General features: G+C 47.8%; 2 protein-coding genes across 6 annotated transcripts in view; one reads left to right on the top strand and one right to left on the bottom strand.

The window, feature by feature from the left end:
- C15H1orf105 (chromosome 15 C1orf105 homolog) overlaps positions 1-23,035 on the bottom strand; it is a 39,152-nt gene that overhangs the window by 11,681 nt on the left and 4,436 nt on the right. For all 3 annotated transcript variants that reach the window (XR_009254565.1, XM_058702395.1, XM_058702394.1), the window contains exons 2-4: positions 12,941-13,026; positions 9,049-9,136; positions 1,559-1,633 (exon numbers count right to left, since the gene is read on the bottom strand). Coding sequence is in view for 2 of the 3 variants with exons in the window: in XM_058702395.1 (XP_058558378.1) it covers positions 1,559-1,633; positions 9,049-9,136; positions 12,941-13,026 (249 nt within the window). In the remaining variant the exon portion in view is untranslated. The remainder of the gene's footprint in view (positions 1-1,558; positions 1,634-9,048; positions 9,137-12,940; positions 13,027-23,035) is intronic.
- Positions 13,982-16,798, top strand: PIGC (phosphatidylinositol glycan anchor biosynthesis class C). 3 transcript variants are annotated; one of them, XM_058702391.1, is made up of 2 exons: positions 13,982-14,109; positions 15,447-16,798. In XM_058702391.1, the coding sequence occupies exon 2, from the start codon at positions 15,622-15,624 to the stop codon at positions 16,513-16,515; it is 894 nt and encodes a 297-aa protein (XP_058558374.1). In that variant the 5' UTR covers positions 13,982-14,109; positions 15,447-15,621; the 3' UTR covers positions 16,516-16,798. The 3 variants fall into 3 exon arrangements, with proteins under 3 accessions (XP_058558374.1, XP_058558376.1, XP_058558375.1); XM_058702393.1 differs by lacking the exon at positions 13,982-14,109 and adding an exon at positions 14,149-14,397; XM_058702392.1 differs by lacking the exon at positions 13,982-14,109 and adding an exon at positions 14,149-14,441.

Below are 23,035 nucleotides of genomic sequence, written 5' to 3'. Positions count from 1 at the left end.
TAGTTTCCTACCAGATGTGCGTGCACTGGTTCTGACTTTCGTGTTTGAGGTCCTTCTTTTGGGGATCTGCAGCAAATGGTAAAACCACAGCGTGTGGTTCTACTCCAGTCAGGTCCGGGCAAGGGCAAAGGTCAAAGAGGTCTTGAGAAAGAGAACTGTGCCGAAGTCCCAAGTGAGCCAGCTGGCCAAGCCGGCTGGGGCCCCAGGGTCAGTGCATTCTAAATGTGGACACAGTGATTCCAGGAATAAGACCAGGAGAAGTCCCAATCCCAGTCTCCCAGATTCTGGTGGTGCTGACATTGAACACTGTGATCCTCATGAAGTAGAACATGAACACAGATTGTAACATTCAGATACACTTCTGTTGGTAGCTCAGTTACATTTCCGAATCCCACACAAAAATTTCAGGAAACTGCCGTCTCTTTCATATCCCAGTAGTCAAAGCACTTTCGCCATTAACATGTCGAAGGAGCCTGTCACCTGTCACCTGTTTGTCTTCCACTCCTGGCCCTTCCTCTTGTTGCACATCAGCCCAGAGTCAAAGGAGAATCATCGGATATCAGAATTGTAGAGACCCTGCTCAACTCCTACCCTAAACCTAATCATTTAGTGAAATTAACCTTTGACCCAAGCCGGACTGGCCCTAACCCTAACCCTTAAACCGACCCAAGTCCTAACTCTGACCTGTATGGCATCCGTGCGGACACGGTGCGGACACAGGCCTCTTTCTGCGGCAGCTCTGACAGATGGTAGGGCTTTGTCCTTGTGTCCTCCATTTCCCCTTGCTGTCCTCTTTCTTTTCTTTTTAATTAAAAAGATTTTTTAAGTTTATTTTTGTTGGGGGGGGGGGAGGGGGAGAGAGAGAGGGAGAGGGAGAATCCCAAGCAGGATCCGCACTGTCAGCGCGTAGCCTGACTCAGGCCTGGAACTCACGCACCATGAGATCATGACCTGAGCCGAAATCAAGAGTCAGATGCTTAATGGACTGAGCCACCCAGGCGCCCCTCCTCTTTCTTTTCTTAATACTCTTTCATTCCCCACCATTCTGCATCCCCAGTTACAGACACCTCCCACTAGCTAGAAAGTACTATAGAATCTCTCCTTAGCCTTTATGCTGAGGTGCTGGTTGAACTGATAGACCTAAAGATTAAGCTGCTTGTTTCATGACTGTAATGGTAGAGGCAGATTGTGTATGTGTGTGTGTTGTGTTGTGTTATGTTGTGTTGTGTTGGGGAAATTTGAGGGGGGAGAAGTTCCATAATCTCCTGAACCACTATAGGTGTGAGGTTACCTTAGGATCTCAAAGTAAAGTGACTCATCTCATCTCTTTCCCTCTGACTCATCTGCCTTAATTTATCTTTTGGTTTGTTGAAAATGGGGAGGGTTTATCATATCGTGTCAGGTAATAGTGCCCCCAGGGCCAACAGGTACTTATTTGCAGCCCTTATCAAGGCCTTCCCTGCAGAAAGCTTGGTCTCGCATCACTGGGCTCTGGTGGGGAAGGGGTATTGCTGTGCCCTGGGATGCCCCAGCTCCTTCTGTCATCCCACTGACCTACCATTTTTATTTCTTGACATGTGGAGCATAGCTGCTTGCTTCTGATCAGCATGGGGTTACTCTTGTCCCTCCCGGCCTGAGGAGAGAGAGAAACAGAGAGAGGTAAGGAAATGGTGGGGGTATCTGGGGCAGCAAAGAAGGGGAAAGGGGTGGAGGAGTAAGAGAGGTAACAGTTATTCCTTCCATAAAACAGAGAGGGAGTCTCTGGTCTCAGCCCCATCCCGGGTGGACACGGAGTCCAGGCTTGGCTGCAGCTGGTAGGTTCAGAAAGAGTTGAGGCAGGGGGATGAGCCACAGACTAGTCAGTGACCTCAGGACCCCTGCATACAGTAGTACAGGCACAGCTTTCCCTTTTTCACTCACACTGACCTCAGAGTCACGAGGCAGGTTCACAGAACGTGTATAATATGGGGGAGAGGGGTCACAGGGACAAACAGAAAATGACTATGAATTAACACCCTTTCCTGTCATTTGATTGTCTGTTGACCTGTTAGTACATGTGTGTACACCGTGCCCTGACCCCTTCCTGCTGCCGGGAGGGATAGGAAATGGGAAGAGGAGGAATACACCTATGCAGCATAGGGGGGTACCTGGGGTGCGCTCCTAAGACCCTCAGTGGACTGGTCCACAAGTGGCTTCGTCTTCTGAGAGACATAAAGCGTTTGGACAAGGCATTATTACTGAAGGTTTGAGGACTGAAAACTAGGGACAAAGTTGGATTCTTTTGACAAATATTTAAAATACATTTCATTTTTATAGGCCATTTAAAAAGAATCAACTGAGTATTACAATGTTGTGGGTTGGTATGTTAAAGCATGAGTGTGAACAACTCGACTCATTCATTCAACAACAGACATTTATTGTGAGGCCACCCTGTGGAGGGTGCTGGGCTGGGGCCACAAAGATGAATAAGACATTTTCTGGCCCTAAGGAAGGCCAAGGAAAAATACAAATTCATTCATTTGTCCATTCGTTAGGTACCGGGGTCCCTGAAGCAAATAACACACAGCTTCTGACCTCAAGGGGCTTACCACTCCGCAGACTGTGTTCGAGGAAGCACACGGTGTGGAGGGTGCGGTGAGAAATATGTTGAGGCCACAGTGAAACTGAAAAAAGCCATAGAGCTCACCTGGATGGGGGTGGGGTGGGGCATAGAGGGAATGGCTGAGATGGGCTAAAGGAGCAGGCAATTCTGGGGTAGGTGTTGGTGGGTGAACAAGGTGTGGGGAGGGCATTCCAACCCAGGAAACGCCACAACAGCAGGGAAGAAGGACCCATCAGATTGGTTTGGGGAACTGAGGCTAGCTGAGAGTGGACTGTTGTCTGGTATGGGGAGTGGGGAGTGAGAGAGGCCAGACACACAGAGACCTCTGGGCTTCTGGCAGATTCCACCTTCTGCCAGATCTTCCCTGAGACCCTGGGGGTGGTACCTCTGGGGGCTCCTCCTTCCCTCCCTCCCATCTGTGAGTTCTGAGACTAAGATGCATCTCTGAAGCTGTGATCCAAGGTTGGACGCACTAGATATCACAGAAGCAGTGATGATACTCCTGGGCCTTCAGAAAAGAGAGACCATGTCCCACAGCAGGAATGGGGAAAGGCTTCAAGAAGTGGCATTTGCACTTAAAGGGTTAGGGAAGTATGCACAGGTGGGCATGGGAAAGGGAAAATCCTTGGGCAGGTTTGTTTTTGGTGGCGTTATAAGCAGACTTTTGTCTTTCCCACAGGACATTCCTTCCCCTTTTCCAGACTTCTGGCTTCTACATTAGAGTTCATAGCAAATCAAGCAACAAACATATTTGAGAGATCTCAAAGGTGCATAGCAGGGTCTTGCCAGGTTAATGACGACTGCAGATGTGACTGCAGAGTTCCATAACCATGATGACTGTCATCCCCTAGAATCTGAAGACAAAATGGTTTATATATTGTCCTGCCCAGCCTTGTTAGCTCCTCATCCATTAAGACATAGCTTTGGTGTTACTTTCTCAGAAAGTCTTTCTCCTGACCCTCTTACCATTTTGCATACCCTAATCTGAGTTGGGTGCCTGCCTTTCTGATTCCGTCACAGACTTGATATAGTTTTTTTTTTTTAATGTTTTTAAATTTATTTTGAGAGAGAGAATCCCAAGAAGGCTCCATACTGTCAGTGCAGAGCCTGACGTGGGACTTGATCTCACAAACCGTAAGATCATGACCTGAGCCGAAATTAAGAGTTGGACACTCAACTGACTGAGCCACCCATGCACTCCGAGTTGGGTGCATATTTGCTTTTTGTTGCATTTTGTACTGTTAGTCTGTCTTTCTTTCTTTCTTTCTTTCTTTCTTTCTTTCTTTCTTTCTTTCTTTCCTTCTTTCTTTCTTTCTTTCTTCTTTCTTTCTTCTACTTCTTCTTCTTTTTTTAAATAGGCTTATTTCCTCCACCAGACTGAGAGTTCTTGAAAAGCAAAAACATGTGTCAAAGATCTTTGCATCCCTAGAGCCCATCACAGAATCTGGCACACAGTAGGCATTCAACACAGGATGGCTGAATGGATGAATCACTGTAAGCGTTTTAAAGTATCACCTATACAGGGGCACCTGGGTGGCGCAGTCGGTTGGGCGTCCGACTTCAGCCAGGTCACGATCTCGCTGTCCGTGGGTTCGAGCCCCGCGTCAGGCTCTGGGTTGATGGCTCAGAGCCTGGAGCCTGTTTCCGATTCTGTGTCTCCCTCTCTCTCTGCCCCTCCCCTGTTCATGCTCTGTCTCTCTCTGTCCCAAAAATAAATAAATGTTGAAAAAAAAAAATTTTTAAAGTATCACCTATACATACACACATGTGTGTACAAGGAAGTCGATGCAAACAATTTGGTATTCCATGCCCTGTAAGGCCCCAGCTTCCTCCTTCCTGCCGTGCTTTCCTTCCTAGCCCTGGAAACTTCTGTAGCATCTGCTTCTCACTCTTGGTCTCCTTAAGGCCAGCTCAGCAGCAGTAGCAGGACTGGAGAGTGAATTGTCTGGTGGTTCGGAGCACAAGCCCCTGGTTATGTCATCTGTGGAGTCAGAGCCACCAAGAAAAGCAGCTCTGAAATGTTAATGGGGTTCTCATTTTCCAGGCAGCTGCCCCAGGATAGCAGATGGAAGCTGTGATGAGAAAGTGAGAGAAACCTTCTGTAGCCCGGCTGAGGAATGAAGCACCCTTGGGCTGGGGCCCAGAAGCCCCGCTTCCCATTTCACAACCGGACACATCCTGATATTGGAGGTTAATATCTGGTGAGTTTCCTAAGCTCTGGCTCATCCCCCAAGTCCTTGGCCTCCTTGAATCTTTGATAAAAAAACAGAAAAGTATGTTTCCCTTCCTCTCCCTCTCTCCACCTCTCTCTCTCTCTCCCTCTCTCTGTGTGTGTGTCACACACACACACACACACACACACACGTACCTCTTCACATAACAAAAACCAAAAATGTAAGCACCCGATGGTCATTTTAGAAACAGCTATCAGAAGCATGTCTGAGGAGCACTGACAAATTTGCCTCCAACCTTCCTGCCTTTTGACACCTCTGTTCCTTTTCTCCTTTCTGCTCTTGCCTTAAATGAGAGACACCTCATTGGTCACCTCTATTTCAACTCTTTCAATGGATGCAGTGAGGAAATTGTGGTCCAGAAGGGTTAAGAGACTTGTCAGCCCATGTATTTAGTTTCAGTAAGTCAGAATTTCCTTAGATAAAGGGTCAAATGAAGACCATCTTTCCTCAGGGACAAAGTGGACTCTTAGGACCCATATGAAGGCGTAATGATTCCTACATCTCTTTGAAAAAGGTGGTGATCAGAGAGGTATTTTCAATATTAAAAAAAAACCTATGATAATTACACATTTTCCTGCTATCTGATAATAACAGCCATCTCAATTAGAGAATAAAGCTGAATATGGTTTTAAAAATTTTTTTTAAATGTTTATTTATTTTTGACAGAGAGAGAGACAGAGCATGAGCGGGAGAGGGTCAGAGAGAGAGGGAGACACAGAATCCGAAGCAGGCTCCAGGCTCTGAGCTGTCAGCACAGAGCCCGACACGGGGCTCGAACTCACGGACCGCGAGATCATGACCTGAGCCGAAGTCGGACGCTCAACTGACTGAGCCACCCAGGCGCCCCCAAAATAAAGCTGAATATGGTTTTTAAAACACTCATATGGTTGACTAGGAAACATTTCAAACATACATGAAATATTGTCAACAACTGTGCACCTACTGTCCAGACTTACTAATTTTGGGTTTTATTTCAGGTCAGTGGTGTCCTTTTTAAAATCATTTTTTGTTGTTACATGTGCTTGATCAATATAAAGAGGAAAAGGACCTAGGAGTATGCAAAGTAGTTTCCGTGGTGATCACAAGCTTTCAAAATTTAAGATTCAGTGAGAAAGAAACACTCAAACGAGTCCTTGGTGGTAAGAAAACCGTAAGTTGCCCTCCTATACATTCTCCCAGCTGAGTCTCTGCTGCTACAGTGTCTTTAACGGGGGCTTTTTGTCACAGGTCCGCTAAAAGCAAAAGAGGTACTGCTCTTGTCTGGACTCGGACTCATTAGGCTAGAACAGCAAACCCAGATCAAAGAGAGGAGACAGGGAGTGGGGGGCAGGCGCGGAGAGACTGGGGTGGCATTTTCTGCTCCATTGGTAACCAAGAACTTGAGCTCGGTGACACCCAGCCCAGCAAGTAGGCCAAGGGGTCCCAGGGGGACCCCAGCTGGAGTCCCCAGATGGCCTGATCCATCTGCTCTGCCTTGCAGGGAGCTCTGAGCAAGGACCTCTCGGCCTCAGTTGTCCAGCTACTGGAATACCCTTGGCTGCCCACGGCACCTGGAGAAGTCACGAGTGGATGCCTGCAAATGGCAGGTGAAAGTCGTGCCTTGTAAAGACCCCACTCCAAGGAGGATGTTTACATGGGGCTGTGTGGAGGCTGCTTTCTTTGTGTTCATTTTCTACTTTTCTTCTTTATTAGCTCTGCCTCTCCTCTTGTGGTTCCTTTTTCTGGTATTTTGTCCCCCTCCCTATCTCTGTTTCTGTTTTGCTGTTTGTCTTCCTCTTCCCGGGTCTTTCAGTCTCTGAGCCTCTGTTTCCTTTCTGTCTCTCTTTAGTGAGAACTGCTCCAGACACACAGACCACGGCATCTGCTCCAGGACTGCCCCTGGGCAGGGCAGGAGGGCCACTTGGAGTGTGGATGTTCAGGGTTCTGCCCTTTGACCTGTGACTGGAAGAGGAAGGGAGCCAGTTGGCAGGACCTTTGCACCTGTGCCCAGAGGCCAGGGCCCCTAGCTGGCTGTAAGGCCAACGCAGCCTCCTGGCGGGTCCCTGATTTAGAGGATAAAAGAAGCCATAGAGTGTCCACAGGGCATTCCACTCCCACCAGATACTTTCTTTCCAGAAAGGAGCAGCTGCGGGCTGAGCCCGGGTTCACCTCACAGGGGACACGTGCTGGCCCCTCCCCCCCCCCCCCCCCCCCCCCGTGGTGGTGGCCAACTCTGTAATCCTGTGCACACAGACCTCGTTGAAATAATTTTTATCTTCCTTTAGCCTCCCCGTCTATTTTAGGTACTTTCCCGCGTTTGGCTCTCTCTGTTCAACACAGCACAAGACATTCAGGTTTTGCCACTTCTTTGGGTCTTCATTTCCTTGTGAGGTCTCCTGTTTCACGTAAAACGTATATTAAATAGATTTATATGCTTTTCTCCTATCAACTTAACTCTCAGGCGCAGCCAAAACCCCTAAGACGGCAAAAGGTCCAATTTGTCTTCCCTACACCTACTTGCCTTTCTAATCTGTAGGGGCAACTGGCAACTGTGTTCCACACGCAGACACAGGAGGAGAGCTGGAGCAGCGGGGGCGTTTTGCTTTCACCGCAGGAGTGATGGATTTGTGATCCCCCAGGGCTGCCTGAGACCGGCCTTCTTGGCTCAGCCTGCTCTTGCCTGTCTCCTGGTGGCCACTTCTGAGTACTGCAGGCACGAATTCTAAGCCCTGCAGAAGATTGGCCTCCCACCTGCCCCGGTCGTTATCAACGCCTTCCTCTCCCGCCTTTCCAGGCCAGCGGGTCTGGGGCTTAGAGTCTTAAAGCCTCGGAAGAGGCTCAGAGCAAACGAGGGATGAGGAGGCGCTCGGTGGCCGGAGAAAGGCTGTCTACATCAGAGGTTCAAAGAGACAGTGACTGGAAGGCTTTTTGCCGGTTCTGCAGCAATTGTCAGGTGGATCCTGTCCCGCTCAGAACCCCCGGCGCATGTCATGGGGTCACTCGTACCTACATGCCTGTCCAGCGTATTGGGGGATTAGTGCCGTGACTCTCAAGCACAGCCCTGTCCCTGTCGGTCCCGCGCCGAAAACCTGCAACGTCTCCTCGCTGCTCCTCGCCCTGGGCCCCGCTGCCCTCCCGCTGGACCCACCCGTCTGCTTGGTTCCCTTCCCTGCAAGCCCGCCGCTGCGGCCTGATTCCTTGACGTTTATAAGCCCTTCCTGCACGCTCAGGCCCCGCGTCTTTGCTCCCCGGGCGCTTCCCTCCACTGTGGAAGTACCTTCCAGATCGCATGCAGACGCCACTTCCTCTGGAACCACTCCCTGGCGCTGTCGGCTCACCCCTCCTTTCCCTCCCACAGCCTCGCCTCTCGGGGACTTTGCCCGCCTCTGCTGGCGGCCGTGCACCTGTGCGGTCCACGCACCGTTCGCGGAGGCCGTATCTGACTCACTCCTCTCCCTATCTGCGCTCAACCATAGAAGAAGGGCTCCGTAAGCGGCTGTCTACCTCTTGACACGAGGGCCGACCCAATGGTGGCTCGCAGAGCGGAGCTGTCACCACGGTGGGCGTCACCACGAGTGGGGCACTGTGCCAAGTGCTCAGGAATCCCGCCCTGGCACGCTAGCAGCCGCCCCGTGGGTACGTGTACTTTTCAGCTGAGAAACTGTTGGGACGCCAGGGGAGCTCTCTCCCTGGGTCTCAGGGGGCCGCGGACTTCACCCGCATCTTTAAGATAGGAACCCTCTGGGCGGTGGCATATAGGAGTGTCGCCTGGCAGCCGGTCATAGTTGATTTCTGTGAGGTGGAGGGGACATGAGGACAATATGAATTCACGGGTGTAGGTTGTTGTAGGTGGGACACATGAGGGATCCAGGGCGGTGATGGGACAGTGTCAGAGGCTCCAGACACTGGGACTGGCTCTGGACACCAGCTGAGAAGTCCTGAAGGCGTTGGGGCATATTTCTCAATAGGATTTGCCCCGCCCCCCCGCCCCCCCCGCCCCCCCCCCCCCGCCGCCGCTTTTTGATAATTGTAACCTTTATTCTCAGTGCTGGTTCACTTAAGGTGGGGCGAGTGGGTGGTGCTTATTTGTTTCATTCGGGGAATATCTATGGGACAGTGATGACATTCCAGGCTTACGATCTGCTAAGGACACAGGAAATGCCTTTACATTTACATTCTATGTCATCCTAGAGCCATTAAGGGTTTCTTTTCAATTAAAAAAAAATTGAGTACCTTAGATAAGACATCTGGAACTTGAAACAAAATAGGCAAATGCGTATCCTTCTTAGATGAAACCAGAAATGCAGAGGCGTGAGGAGATCTGAAGTAATCAAAACAAGAGCTAGTTAGATCATAGTCTCTGGTTTGAAGAGTCAAGCTGTTGGTTGTTTCAGAGATGCCGGGGTCCAAATGAGCATGCCCAAAATGTGCCACTTTGGCCCGTAGATTATTTTGAGCTGATAACAGTCAAGGCCCAAAAGACTCAGGAAGAAACTTTGACTTTCCCCCTAAGCGCCTAAAAGAGTTTAGATAGAGACCCTGCTCCAGGAAGAGCACAGTCACCATAGATACCTACAGTATAATATGAACTAAGGGAGGCAGACAGGCAGGAACTTGGCAAAGTCTGTTAAAATTCATCTCCGTGTCTCATGGTTTCTGGACGGCCCCTCAAACATTTGTTTACTAAACATTTACTCTTTCCATTCTTCCTATGAATTGTCTTCCTTCCCTTTGAAATCCCCAACCCCTGCCTCCTTCTCCTTGGTTCAGGATGACATATATACCTCATTTGGCGTGACTGTCTTTGGAATCTCATGTGGGTTCCTGAATGTAAAAAATTAAGTTTGATTTTCTCTTGTTAATATGTCTTATGTCAATTGGAGTCTCAGACCAGCCAGAAGAAACTTGAAGAATAAAGGACACTTTTTTCCTTTCCAACTGAGATAAACCAAGGGACTCCCTGAGAAGTTGTTTTCCATCCCAGTCCTAAAGGGTGCAGGCCAGTTGGCAGCTTTTAAAAGATGGCTTTACCCTTTTAAGTCACTCTGGCTTCTCTGTCCCGTTTGTATTGAACTAACCAATGCCACTTGTGGACTGTCAGAGACAGTGTACAAATTAAGGCAGAAAAAAATTGTTCAGGGCATCTGGGTAGCTCAGTCAGTTGGGTGTCCAATTCTTTAAAAAATTTTTTTTAATGTTTATTTATATTTGAGAGAGAGACAGAGCGCAAGTGGTGGAGGGGCAGAGGGAGAGGGAGACACAGAATCTGAAGCAGGCTCCAGGCTCCGAGCTGTCAGCACAGAGCCTGACGTGAGGCTTCAACCCACAGACCCATCATTACCTAAGCCGAAGTTGGACGCTTAACCGACTGAGCCACTCAGGCGTCCCAAGTGTCCAATTGTGGATTTAGGCTCAGGTCATGGGTTCTGGGATCCTGCCCTGCATCGGCTCTGCTCTGGGCATGAAGACTGCTTAAGATTTTCTCTCTCTCTCCCTCTACCCCTTTCCCTCACTCACACTTGCTCTCTCTATGAAATGAAACAAAATGCTTTAAAAAATTGTTCATCAAAGCAGATGTGTAATGGGTGAAATGCCCCCAGATCTCCTTCCTGAAAAGACCTATGGAGAAGTTATTCATGAGAAGTAAGTGCAGGGTTTTTTCATGCCTGGACTGCTTCCTTGGAGTCTGTGTCCCTGGATGCTGAATCCACTCATTTCTTCCCGTGGAACATATTCTTCCTTCAACCGCTCTGGAACATTCTTTCTTTCTAGTCAGGGGGTGAAGCCGTGAAGCTGCAGGGATAGTATCTGTTCTCTTCACAGGTGTGACCTGCCTCGCGGCTGTTGTGGTTCATTTTATTACAGTGTAAGAGGCCAAGGCCAGCAGGGGGCCTGCACATCATAAACTGCCTGTGTATGCAGCGCTGTGCATGCCCCTGGCATTCCAGAAATGGAAACTCGGAATGCCAGGAACACCTCTCCTCTCTAATGAGGAAAGATTTCATTGTTCATTGTTCATTTACAACACGGGCACGTGAAAGGAGTTTGGGGTCCCTGAGGCATTTATGTTTTCATTTCTCCTCACCATTTCCCTGGGCCCTGGGAGAGCAGGGGAGGTGGGTCTGACCCAGCTCCTTTGCTGCCTTTTGTTTGATTTGCGAACAGCCCGGCTTGAGCTTGACACGCAAATGCTGACCAAGAGACACCTTAGAACTGCTTTAGCACTCAATCTCAAAGAAGTAGGGGCTCAGTGTGACCTGAGGGCTCTCGAGACTGACGATGAGTTTGGTTTCAGGTCAGGCACTGGTGCGGGGAGCCGGGCCTCACCCTCTGCAGCCCTGCAGGTGCGTTTCAGGAGTTTGCGGATGGGGGTGCGCTGAGTACATTTTGCTAGCTGTTTCTGCCTCTTTTTTAGGCTGTTCCATGTTAGAACTGCTCGTCCCAAAGTAGGTTAATACTTAAAGCACATGTGTAACTTTCTTACCGAGATCTTAGAAGAGGGTTTTGCTGGAAATAAACAGCTTGGAACCCAGGGCTTTAGCCAGAGAAAGAGTTGCTGATCTTGAAGAATTGTTTGCTGCTACTCAAGCCAACCATCCTTTCAAAGACTTTGTATTCCTGTTGTCTTCCTGAAGGCTCAGGGGACCACACCGCTGTTGTCCAGTCAGCGTCTTTGGAGGTGGGGAAGCATCATTTCTCTTCCAAAGGGCTGAGATTGCTGCCCAAATACTCCCAGTTTAGAAATGAGTAGAGCTTCGCTGACCACTTAGGTCATTTTTCCCTGTGACTAGCTTGAGGTTAGCTGGCCGGAGGGAAAACTGACCCTTCCCTTCCCAGATGACTGCCAATAGTCTGGCCCTTCTGACACTCCAGGACCCGGCTGTGAAAGGGAACAGGCCCTGGGGGGTACACAGCTGTATTCTGGGTCTGCCTTTTTCAAGCCCCCTTCCTGTCCCCTACCCCTGTAGGTACCCCAAACTGTACAGTCAGGGACTAAGACAGCTGGGGTGAGAGAGCCCCGCCAGGGAGGCTTTACTTCTGGCTGCAGGGGCAGGTCTAATGAGAACAAGGAGGAGGGTGGGATGGAAATGGTGGACTGCTACCCTAATCAGATGTCAAACACGGGCCATTTCACATGAGCAAGACACGAGCTAGAGTTTAGATACAAAGTAAAAATAGCAGATCGGAACAAGCACTTCATAGGTGCTCTAAAAACACACACATCTGTCTCTTTGCGGAGACTGTGGCTTTGAAAAAGGGCAGCAGATAAAGCAAAGGTACATGTTATTGGACAGGGGATGTGGGGAGAATGTCCCTCATGGCGGTCGCTTATCTCTGGGCCGGAAGGTATGTGACCCTTACCAACAGGAGGAAAAACTCCTTTCGAGACTCCAACCTTCCTAGCCAACTGTCGCACGTGCCAGAGAGCCGGCCCTCTTCACCTACGAAGTGCTTTCGAAGTTGCCTCCTGACCTGCTCTCTCCTTACTCTCCCTCTGATTGCTCCCGTTCACTATTCAGCCCCACATTACCTCACGCTCCCCCTTGCCCTCCCCAGAGCTGCGTATATCACCACACCCAGGGACCAAAAACGCAGGAGGAGTGAGGAAGCCCACTCATTCCGCGTGTCAGCACTGAGATGCTGCTAACACACAGGCACCTCCTATTTCGAAAAAGAGAAACATGTTCCATAGCAGTTTGTTGGGACGTGTCAGGCTTGGTGAGATTGTAGAGTGTCTCAAAGTTCTACACAGGCAGCTGCTACTCTACAAAGACAGGAATGTATGGTTCTAGAGTTTTGGTGGTTACAATTAGAAAATTCCAAACGAAAGCTGAGGAGAAAATGTAAGATGCCGAGGGGGAGGGAAGTGTGTGGAGAACGCTACCCACGGGCAAAATTCTTCCGTGTTGCTGCGTGATGGTTGCAGAGAGGGAGGTTAATTAAGAGCTCGTCCCCCTGCCAAGACTATCCTCAGTGCCCACTTTTGTCTGAGAAACCCAGGCCATTTCTGGTTTTAGAGCTCTCATCTTGGGTTTCTCAGATTTGCCCCTCTGAGAACTGCCCCAGCAATCACCTTCCGTGAGGACTTTGTTGAAACCTTCGCCCTCAGGGGCTGGGCTGTTACCTTTTGGGAAGGCTGAGCACCAGTGGCTTGTTGCTGCGGCTGGCCTCACTAAGCCAAGGGATCTTGTCAAATTTTGGCACAGAAACCTGGAGGGAAATGGAAAGAGATCGGTTTGCAGAATTTATTGCGTTCGAGCATTGCCATCAAAACCAGGACCAAAGTCGGCTAATGGCAGCTCTACAAATGCCAGCACTTTCCAAAACATTTTTTATGATTTATATTTGAGTCTTTTGAGTCTCCCGTAAAGTCTCCAAGAGTAAATAGTGTTATCTCCACTTTACAGACGAAGAAAATCAGAGCTCAGGCATTATGATTTGCCAAGTCACACAGCTAGTAAGTGGATTCGGGTTTTCTGACTTTGGTGCCCCCTATATCTTGTATTCTACTATCTCTATCCCTTTGCTGTTTTATTACTTCCATCTGTTTATGCATCCTCTGAGAGTTCTACGAAGTCAGCTGAATATCAGCAACCTCCTGTTCAGTCCCGGCTGTTTTCAGCCACAGTGTCCTCCACCCCAATTCCTTCTAGGCAGCAAAGAGGAGAGAACCACACTTGGAAGCTACAGACAACTGGATGTTAATCTTGACGAACCCGTTTTTCAGCTGTGTGGCTTTGGACGCATCACAACCTCTCTGAGCCTCAATTTTGTCCTCTGTGAGGAGATCTATCATCACTTTACAGGTCAATGCACAAGACACAAAGCTCCAGGAGAGCAGGGATTTTTGTCGTCTTCATTCACTGTTGTATCAGGAGCTCCTAATACAGTACCTGTATGTGTCCAATGAATTCACGGATGCATGGGAAGTCCCTAGTTGAGGGCCTTAGTAACCGGAGCTCAGTAAAAGTAGGCTTTATAATCTCTCGTTACCAGCCCAGCCTCTACCCCTGGTGTTGTTCGGACGCCAAATCCTGTCTTTCTGTTGGGGACTGGCTTTTTCCTGGACTCTGAGCGGTGCGTCCTCAGAGGGGAGCCGGGAGGTCCTCTGAGCAGCCAGGAGGGGGCAGCAGCGACCTCGCAGTCTCTCTAGCCGGGGAAGGGCGCTCTTGCCGCGGAGGCCGTGGCGGACCCGGAAGCGCTCGGCCGCCGTCGCGACCCCCGGCGCCCCGGATGGGGAGGGAGGCGGGCGGCCGCCCTTCCCGGCCGCGCAGCCCTGGGAATTGCGGGCAGGTGGGTTCCGAGCGGGAGTCCGTGTTTGCGGGCCTCTTTCTCCTCCGCCATCCTCACCGGCGGCGGGCGCGGGAGGCCCCGGAGGGGGAGTGGGGCGCCCCCGGGGACACCTGCCCGACCCCCGGCCCCACGGAGGGGCGTTGCCCTTTCCGGCGCCGCGGATCCTCCAGCCGGGGCGAAGCCGTGAGCTCCTTGGGCCGGGGTCCTTGCTGCAGTGAGAGGGGCTCCCAGGGTGTCTCGTCTCGCTTGTGAAGCAAAACCTAGCGCGGGCTCTGTGGAAGAAATAAGGTCGGCAATAAGAATTTTCTTCGCAGATTTGCAGCATGACCCTGGTATTTCTCTTAAATTTTCATTGTGAAAAAGGGGTCGCTGTGTTCGAACCTCCCAAGAGTTTTTCCGTTATAAGTGGAGTGATAACTTTTTAAAGGATGTTACGCTCAGTTAATGGATTAAGAATCTTTGAGTCCTTGGTTTTGGTTGAATGAACCTTGGAGCCCATACCGTTTTGTTTTGTGCAGTTGTCGTTAGACTGGTACCTTCTTTCTTTTCTTTTTTCTTTTCTTTTCTTTTCTTTTCCTTTCTTTCTTTCTTTCTTTCTTTCTTTCTTTCTTTCTTTCTTTCTTTCTTTCCTTCCTTCCTTCCTTCCTTCCTTCCTTCCTTCCTTCCTTCCTCTCTTTCTTTCCTTCCTTCCTTCCTTCCTTCTTCCTTCCTTCCTTCTTTCTTTTTCTTTCTTTCTTTCTTTCGTTCTTTCTTTCACTCTTTCGTTCTACACATGCCTTTGAGAACTCCGTAAATAAAAGCTCTGGATCCTATCCCTAGAAATTTGCACTAAGTGCAGCTACAAGCATACAGCGACAGGGAGGGCTTTGGGTGAAGCCTCAGGGATATGTGAACCCCTGAGCTAACTGGTTTAGAGGGAGACGTGATGTGAGGCCCAGGCTTTGGGGTCAGACATTGGTTTGAATCTGGCTCCAGTGTTTATCACTGTTAACTTGGGCTAAAGTTACTTTAAGCACTTCGAATCTCGGGTTTTTTCTTGTTTACTAACTAAAGTGGAGCTAATGCTAACTTGAAAGCATGCGGGGATTAAATGAAAGAAGCTCCAGAAGGCACTTGACGCGGAGTAGGCACTCAGTACGTACTAGCTACCAGATGTCTGTTATCATCCGTGGGATTATAACTTAAAATCTGAAACAGAGGTTGAATGTCCACGGTTATTAAATGGCCACCGCACACATGTTGCTCAGACTTCTAATAAACTGGGTTGCTTTGACTTTAACCCTATTCTTCCCGGACGGTTCACAGCTTTCCGAGGTTCATGGTGTGTCTTTTTCCAGGAACTTGGCCTAGCCTGGGTTGCCGCCTTTGCAAGCGAGGCAGGTCGGTGCAGTGTCAGCCACCACCCGGCATGGGATTTCCAGAGAGGTCTTATTTCAGAACTTTGTAAGGAACGAGAACCACGTGGACTTCTGCGAGGGAGACTGAGCTGGCCTGAGCTTGAGGGAGAGGATCATGGGGACCCAGCCTGTAGCTGACACTGAGGAGGCCAAGTGGCAGAAGGTCCTGTACGAGCGACAGCCGTTTCCCGATAACTACGTGGACCGGCGTTTCCTGGAAGAGCTCCGGAAAAACATCCATGCCCGGAAGTACCAGTACTGGGCCGTGGTGTTCGAGTCGAGCGTGGTGATACAGCAGCTGTGCAGCGTCTGTGTGTTTGTGGTCATCTGGTGGTATATGGATGAGGGCCTTCTGGCCCCCCAGTGGCTCTTTGGGACCGGCCTGGCCTCTTCACTGATTGGCTATGTTTTGTTCGATCTCATTGACGGAGGTGAAGGACGGAAGAAGAGTGGGCGGACCCGGTGGGCTGACTTGAAGAGCGCCCTGGTTTTCATTACTTTCACCTACGGTTTTTCCCCAGTGCTGAAGACCCTGACGGAGTCTGTCAGCACTGACACCATCTATGCCATGTCAGTCTTCATGCTTTTGGGCCACCTCATTTTCTTCGACTATGGCGCCAATGCTGCCATTGTATCCAGCACGCTGTCCTTGAACATGGCCATCTTTGCTTCTGTCTGCCTTGCCTCGCGCCTGCCCCGTTCCCTGCATGCCTTCATCATGGTGACTTTTGCCATCCAGATTTTTGCCCTGTGGCCCATGTTGCAGAAGAAACTGAAGGCATGTACTCCCCGTAGCTATGTGGGTGTCACGCTGCTTTTTGCATTTTCAGCCTTGGGAGGCCTGCTGTCCATTAGTGCTGTGGGAGCCATCCTCTTTGCCCTTCTGCTGTTTTCCATCTCTTGTCTCTGCCCTTTCTACCTCATTCGCCTGCAGCTTTTTAAAGAAAACATTCATGGGCCTTGGGATGAGGCTGAAATCAAAGAAGACTTGTCCAGGTTTCTCAGCTGAGTTAGGGACTTCCATTCGGTTCTTAAGGGAAGCTGATAGACAAATCTCCCTGCTCATACAAGATTTGAAGGCAGAATCCCATTCTAGAAGCAACATACTATTGTGGGTAGGGGAACAGAGATCAAAAGAAAAAGCTAACCAAGGGCGTGAGTGGTGAAGGTGTTTTTCTTTCTGTTACTCTGTGGATGAAAAAGCTTTCTGGGACCCTCTTGAATTACTGCCTCATTATTGCTGTAACAAAGGAAGTGATGTGGTTTCTATTAAAAAAATAACAACACATCCATTAAGTTGTCCCATGATTTTTCTGTAAGCAGAAGGCTGACAGAAGGGGCATGAAGAGAATGAAAGTATGTGTGTGTTCAAGTCACTTCTCTCCTTTGGTTATCTGGAGCTCAAATCCTAGAATCCTAGATGCTGTGACATTTTGTCGCCTAAGATCACAGAATTGGTTATTTAACCTTACCTCAGAGTTTCTACATAGTTCTTAGTGAGGCACGTGCACACTGCCTGGGACCCGGATGTGATGTGTCGCAATACATAATCAGAATGCTGAGGGAATTCAGAGGCTGGAGGCCAAACTGAATTGGAGAAACTAGGAAATATTTATTAGAGGAGATGGCATTTGAGCTTGGTCTTGGTGGTTAGGTGAGATTTCAGTAAGTAAAAGATGGTTTTAGGGCAAGGTGGCAAAGGCCTTTAGGAATCAGGTCAGTAATATGAGCAAGGCATACAAGTCACACGAGTCATACTTTGTGTGGCTAATGGCAGCTGAAAACTGGATGGAGCTTGGCCCCGACCAGGGAGGGCGATCACTACTCTGCTCCAGCTGAGTGTTTCTAATCAGAATGTAGGCCTGGCTGCAGAGCTGCAGATTTCTGATGACCTCTAATGATTTCTAAATGAAGTCTCAGTAGCTGTAATTGTGATTTTTAATGTGAAATCTGACTTGTAAATTCTGCCAAATTTAAATCTGGACAAAAGCCACACTTGCATGCAGCATGTGGCTGCCTTTGGGCCACGTCTGTTTTTTAGGACAAGCACAAAAGTGGGAAGGTGTTTCATGGGAGATCAGGGTTCTGGGGGTTTGAGGGAAAGTTGGAAAGGAAGGTTTGAGTAACAAGTAGGGGTGTGAATGTTCAGGAATTTGGGCTTTAACCACAGGTCATTGGGAGCAATCCAGTTTATCTAAGGAAGGAGCAAATGCTTGGATCTTGGGTTATCCAACTGCTCTGTGTTTCAGTTTTTCCATCTGTAAAGTGGGAATGGAAGTATTTACCTCTAGAATTGTGATAATTAGATGAGATGTATGAGTGTTTTGAGGAACTCTGGGCGCGTAGCAGAGGGACGGTAATGTTCGCCGTTACTGCTGTATCAGGTTGATCTCTAGGACGACTTGAAGAGGGACAGAGATGAAGTATAAGATGCATCGGGTGCCTCCCAGAATATCTGGTAACTCATGACATAACTCATTTGGGGCAAGTCCCTGCACCATCCCTTCTCACTAGAAATTAATTTCAAGTCAGAAACTAAGTAATGCTTGTATTTCTCTGAACATAGATTTCTCAAAAAATGTCTTGAACAGGACTGTGAACTAGTGTCTTCAGCTCTTTGGACTGATAAGAATAGTGTTTCATTAGGATGGGTAGTTTTCCTTAGGGCCAATTAGATTGCTTTCCTAGTCCCAAGGACACTGGCCAGAGGGGAGAGAAGGATCTTGGAAACTGACTTGTGGAGCTCAAAGCATCGATCCTGCATTGGGTGTGGCCATTTCACCCCTCGTGAGTGGGCAGAACTGGCTCATAGTTACTGTATAGTTCACATCAGGAACAGAGCAACAGTGGTTGGAGGTAGTAAAGAATTGTATATGATTGTGCTTTTTTTTTTTTTAATGTTTTAATACATTTGCCCTATTTGAATAGGTATGTGATTATCAGCTTTAGGGAACTCACGCAAGCAGCAACATCTGTGTCAATGAGCAGAAAGTTCCCCAAATTTGAGCCACTTGCAAAAACAGTTTCAGTGGGACGAATTAATGTGCCTGTGCTGTCATTTTTCAGCTCTTCTCTGTCACACTGTGTATAGTATTTGGAGCCCCCCAAGACCTGACCATATTTGGTTTGGTGGTTGTAGAAGCTTGGTGTGGAAATGGGAGGGGGACAGAGAGTTGAGGGTTGGATGATGTAGAGTGGGGCTGCCAACTCAATTCAGGTGGAAAGATGGTGAGAAGGGTATTCCAACCAGAGTGAACAGTATGTCCAAAGTGCACGGGGACCTGATTTATCCTGGCAGTGGACAGAAGCACAGGATAGATGGGCTGCAGGGAGAGGGTATGGGGTCTGAGAGTGCTGAGTACTTTGAATTCTCGTATCCTGTAGTCAGTGTCAGTGTAAATTGAGGTTTTGAAAAGGGAGACAAGATTTCCACCACACGCACTATGTATGTGCATGTATATGTATATATATAAATACAATTCTGGCACCAGTTTTCGGGCTGAGCCTGGGGAGCTCTGTGGCAATAGTGAAGAGTGAACGTCTGGACTAAGGGTGTGAGGCCGATGGGTGTGGAGATGAGAGGCCTGATTAGAGAGGCTGTCAGAGAACTTGGTAGACTCATGTTGGGAAATGGAAGGGACTGGAGGATGACCGGCTTCTGCCTTGAGTGGATTTGTGTACCATGAAAAGACAGAAGTGAGAACAGGTTTGGAGGTGAAGTAGATAAGAAAATAAGAATGGGACACATAAAGTTTGAGGTGCCTGAGATGGTACACTCAGGCTAAGTGTTCTAATTGTAGTATCTGGAGGACGTTGGTTCTAAATTCCGGGCATAATCTGGAAGGGTATTGAGATCTAAACAGAATCTAGTGCTTTTGCACTTGGAATTCTTTGTACAGAATTGGTTGCCTCATAACCAGGAATATAGTGGAATTAGAAATGGATCACAGAAAGATAATTAAAAAATCAAAATGGTAAGAACCAAAGGGAAAGACTGGCCCTATGAAAACAGATTAGAAAATAGAACACCACAGCCCGGAAGGAAGGCTCAACAGAGATACATCATCACCTATAAAACTATAAAGGGTCGAAGTGAATCTTGATTTGTTTACCAAGTCATGAGTTACAAAAGACACCCTTTGAAATTTGAGCAAGGCAAGTTTAAGACAAATGAAAATACAATTTTATACACTTTCTGCAGTAACTCCAAGAAGTTTCACAGACCAAGAATGTAAATGGATTCCAAAAAGTTTTGGGGTAAAATGCAAATAAAAAAGCCATAAATATTTTGTAAGAAAATGTTAAGAAACTCCAAGCTTTTAAGTGGTACTAAGAGCTCACTGCGGGATGATGAGGCTTACTTATGGCATGCTGCTTTGAGTTACTGCTGGCGGCATAGGGAGGCAGGCCTAGATAATGATTGGTATGACCTGTGTGACAGTTGTTGGGAAAGTTACTCATCACTTAAGTAACGTGATGTGGTCAGTCTCTGAAATTTAAACAACACTGAAAGTGTGCAAGCAGAATGTTAATGATTTAGACTTTTAGAGAATACTATGATGTGTGTGTGGGAAGGGAAGGGGGAAATGGAAGGAAAAGGCATTACAGTAGCATTGGAATTAAAATCCCAAACAAAATCTCGTTTGTGTAGGAAACTGTCAGCCCTCCTCACCCTGCACCCCTTCCTCCCGGCTCTGCTTCCTGTCAATCTTCCTTTCAGTAGATATGCTGGACAGTGGGTGGTGGTGGTAAGTGAGGGCAAAGAAGGAGGAATGGGGAGGCAGCTTTGCCTGTCCTTCCAAAATGGTGCCAGGGATTGTAGTTGGGAATGGAAGGGATCAGGGAGAGGTAGAGCTGTAGAGCAGCAGGTGTGCTTTGTTTTGTGGCCTGATGTGGCTTCTGGGTGATTGGCAGGCAGCTAGAAGGCTGTGCAGGGATCTGAGGACAGCAGCACATTGGTTCTGTGTGGTGGCCAGATTGGTGTCAGTGGGATGCCTGCATGCTGTGTCGGTACTATAAACTTTTGAGTGAGGCTTTGGGCAGCTGGCTTAAATTGTGGATATAAGAATCCATGCTGAGCATTTTCAAGGAAGCATGGAGCCATTAAACATCTTCTAAGCCAAAGGCCCAAGGTCAAGAAAAACAAAAGCCAGCAGAGGGCATCAGTCACACAATTTTACAATATTTCAAACCCATCGAACGCAGGGAAACAGGGCTGGAACACAGTGCCGTCCTGTGGAAGTTATCGATACTCCTTTTTGTGATGAAATTCAACAAAGTCTTGGAATTCTTGATGAGTTGTGGTTTGAGAAATAACCACACCGTTTGAAGTCCCCATAAATTCAGGACACAAATAGCACATTGGGATTTGATAAATTATAATTGTTACATTTTCAAGCACCCAGTGTGTACCAGGCACTGTGTTAGGCACTTTATATACACTATCTTATTTACTTCTTATAACAATCCGGTAATTCAGGTATTATTTTCATTTTACAGTTGAGGTGACTGAGACTCATAGTGAGTCAGGAACTTGCCTCATGCTGTATTGCCAGTTTGGGCTGATGGTTTGCTTTTCTGCCAGCCGAACTGGATCCAGGGCCAAAGGCTAACTGGTAAGCAGTTGCTTTTAATGCTTTCTCATATCCCTCATTATCTCTTTTATCCCTTATTCCTACCCCCAACATCTAGCAAAATATTTATTGTCCACCCAGGCTGATCTCTAGTCTCTACCATTCACATTTTATGATGTTTGGCCTCAGGAATTCATTCAGCAAATACTCATTGAGCACTAACTATAGGACATAGTGTTCCATATATTTGAAATATGTCTATGAACAAAGTGGACAAAGTTCTTTGACCTAGTAGAGCTTACCTTCTAGCAGGAGGAGACAGACAACATAAGTGGAAGTAAACGCTATGGGAAAAAAGAAAAAAAGTAGCAATGATATTAAATAAGGGGGTCAGGGTAGGTCTCATGGAAAAAGGAGCATTTGACCAAAGACTTGAAGGAGGTAAATGAATAATCCAGATTTCCCAGGGGGAAACCATTCTAGGCAGAGGCAAGAGCTGCTGTAAAAGTCCAAGCAGAAGACCCCAAACTGCCTGGCATGTTTGGGGTGTCGCAAGAAGTGGCTGAAGTGACCAAGGATAACAGAAGATGAGGCCAAAGAGGTCATGTGGGAGCTGGATCATGTGTGACATTACAGGCTATTAGAAGGACTCTGGCTTTTACTCTGAGATGGGAGCCATTAGAGGGGTTTGGAGAAAAAGAGGGGCATGATTTGACATACCCTTTGAAAGGCTCATTGTAGTTGCTGTGGGGCAAGACCAGAGCAAAAAAAAGCATTCAGGGAAAAAAAAAAAAAAAAAAAAAAAAAAGAAAGAAAGAAAAAAAAAAGCATTCAGAAGCTCTTGTGATAATCCAAGCAGGGAATGATGGTGTTCAGAACAGAGTGATAGCAGAAGTGGTGGAAAATAGTCACATTCTGGATATAATTTGAAAGTTTAGTCAAGGGCTTCTTGACATATCAGACGTGGGATATGAAAACAAGAGAAGAATCACAAATGACTCTTCAGGGTTTTGGCCTGAGCAAATTGAAAGGTAGAGATGCCATCAATTGAGTTGGGTGCAAAGGGGATATAGGTGGAGATTTGGGGGAAGAAAATCAGTTTGAGGCATATAGGCTATGAAATGCTTTGTGTATATCCGGGCTGAAATGTTGAGCAGAGGGTCAGAGAGGGGAGTTAGGATTTTAGGAGCAATGTATGGGATGGGAATGTAAATTTGGTAATCACTGGTATTCAAATGGTATGAGACTGGATGAGATCATCCAAGAAGTTGATATAAACCAAGAGGACGGAGAACTCCAAATTAAAAGGTTGGAGAGAAGAAGAAGCAAAAAGATTTGGAAGGCACAGCCATTGAGGCAGGAGGAAAATCAAGAGTTGGGAGTTCTGGGAACCAAGTGCAGAGGACTCGGGGTTGGGGGGAGGTGGTCAACTGTGATCAGATGAAAATCTGGTAAATCAGGGGAGCCTGGGTGCTTCAGTTGGTTAAGCGTCTGACTCTTGATTTCAACTCAGGTCACGATACCACAGTTCGTGAGATTGAGCCCTGCGTTCGCATTTGTGGGTTCTCTCTCTCCCTCTCTCTCAGCTCCTCTTCCTCTTGTGTTCTTTCTCTCAAAATAAATAAATAAAAAAAGAAAGAAAATCTGGTAAATCAAGTAAACTAAGGGCTGAGAATTTACAGTTGGATTCAGCGAGGAAGCAGCCATTGGTATCCTTGAACAGTTTTTGGTGGAGTGGGGGGCATGAGAACCGATTTCAGGTGGGGTTAAGTGAGAAAGGAGAAGGAGAGTTGCAGAGGCAAGTATAGGCAACTTTCTGGAAGTTTTGCTTCAAAGGGGAGCCAGGAACCCAGACAGAAATTGAAAGCAAGAGGTGAGGACAAGAAACTTTGTTTCCTAAGACTGGGGAAATGATACCATGTTTGTATGCTGATGGCAGTGAAACAACAGGAAGTA

Source organism: Neofelis nebulosa, chromosome 15, assembly GCF_028018385.1.
Source record: "Neofelis nebulosa isolate mNeoNeb1 chromosome 15, mNeoNeb1.pri, whole genome shotgun sequence".
Taxonomy (NCBI): domain Eukaryota; kingdom Metazoa; phylum Chordata; class Mammalia; order Carnivora; family Felidae; genus Neofelis; species Neofelis nebulosa.
This window is presented reverse-complemented; position numbering and strand designations above follow the sequence as displayed.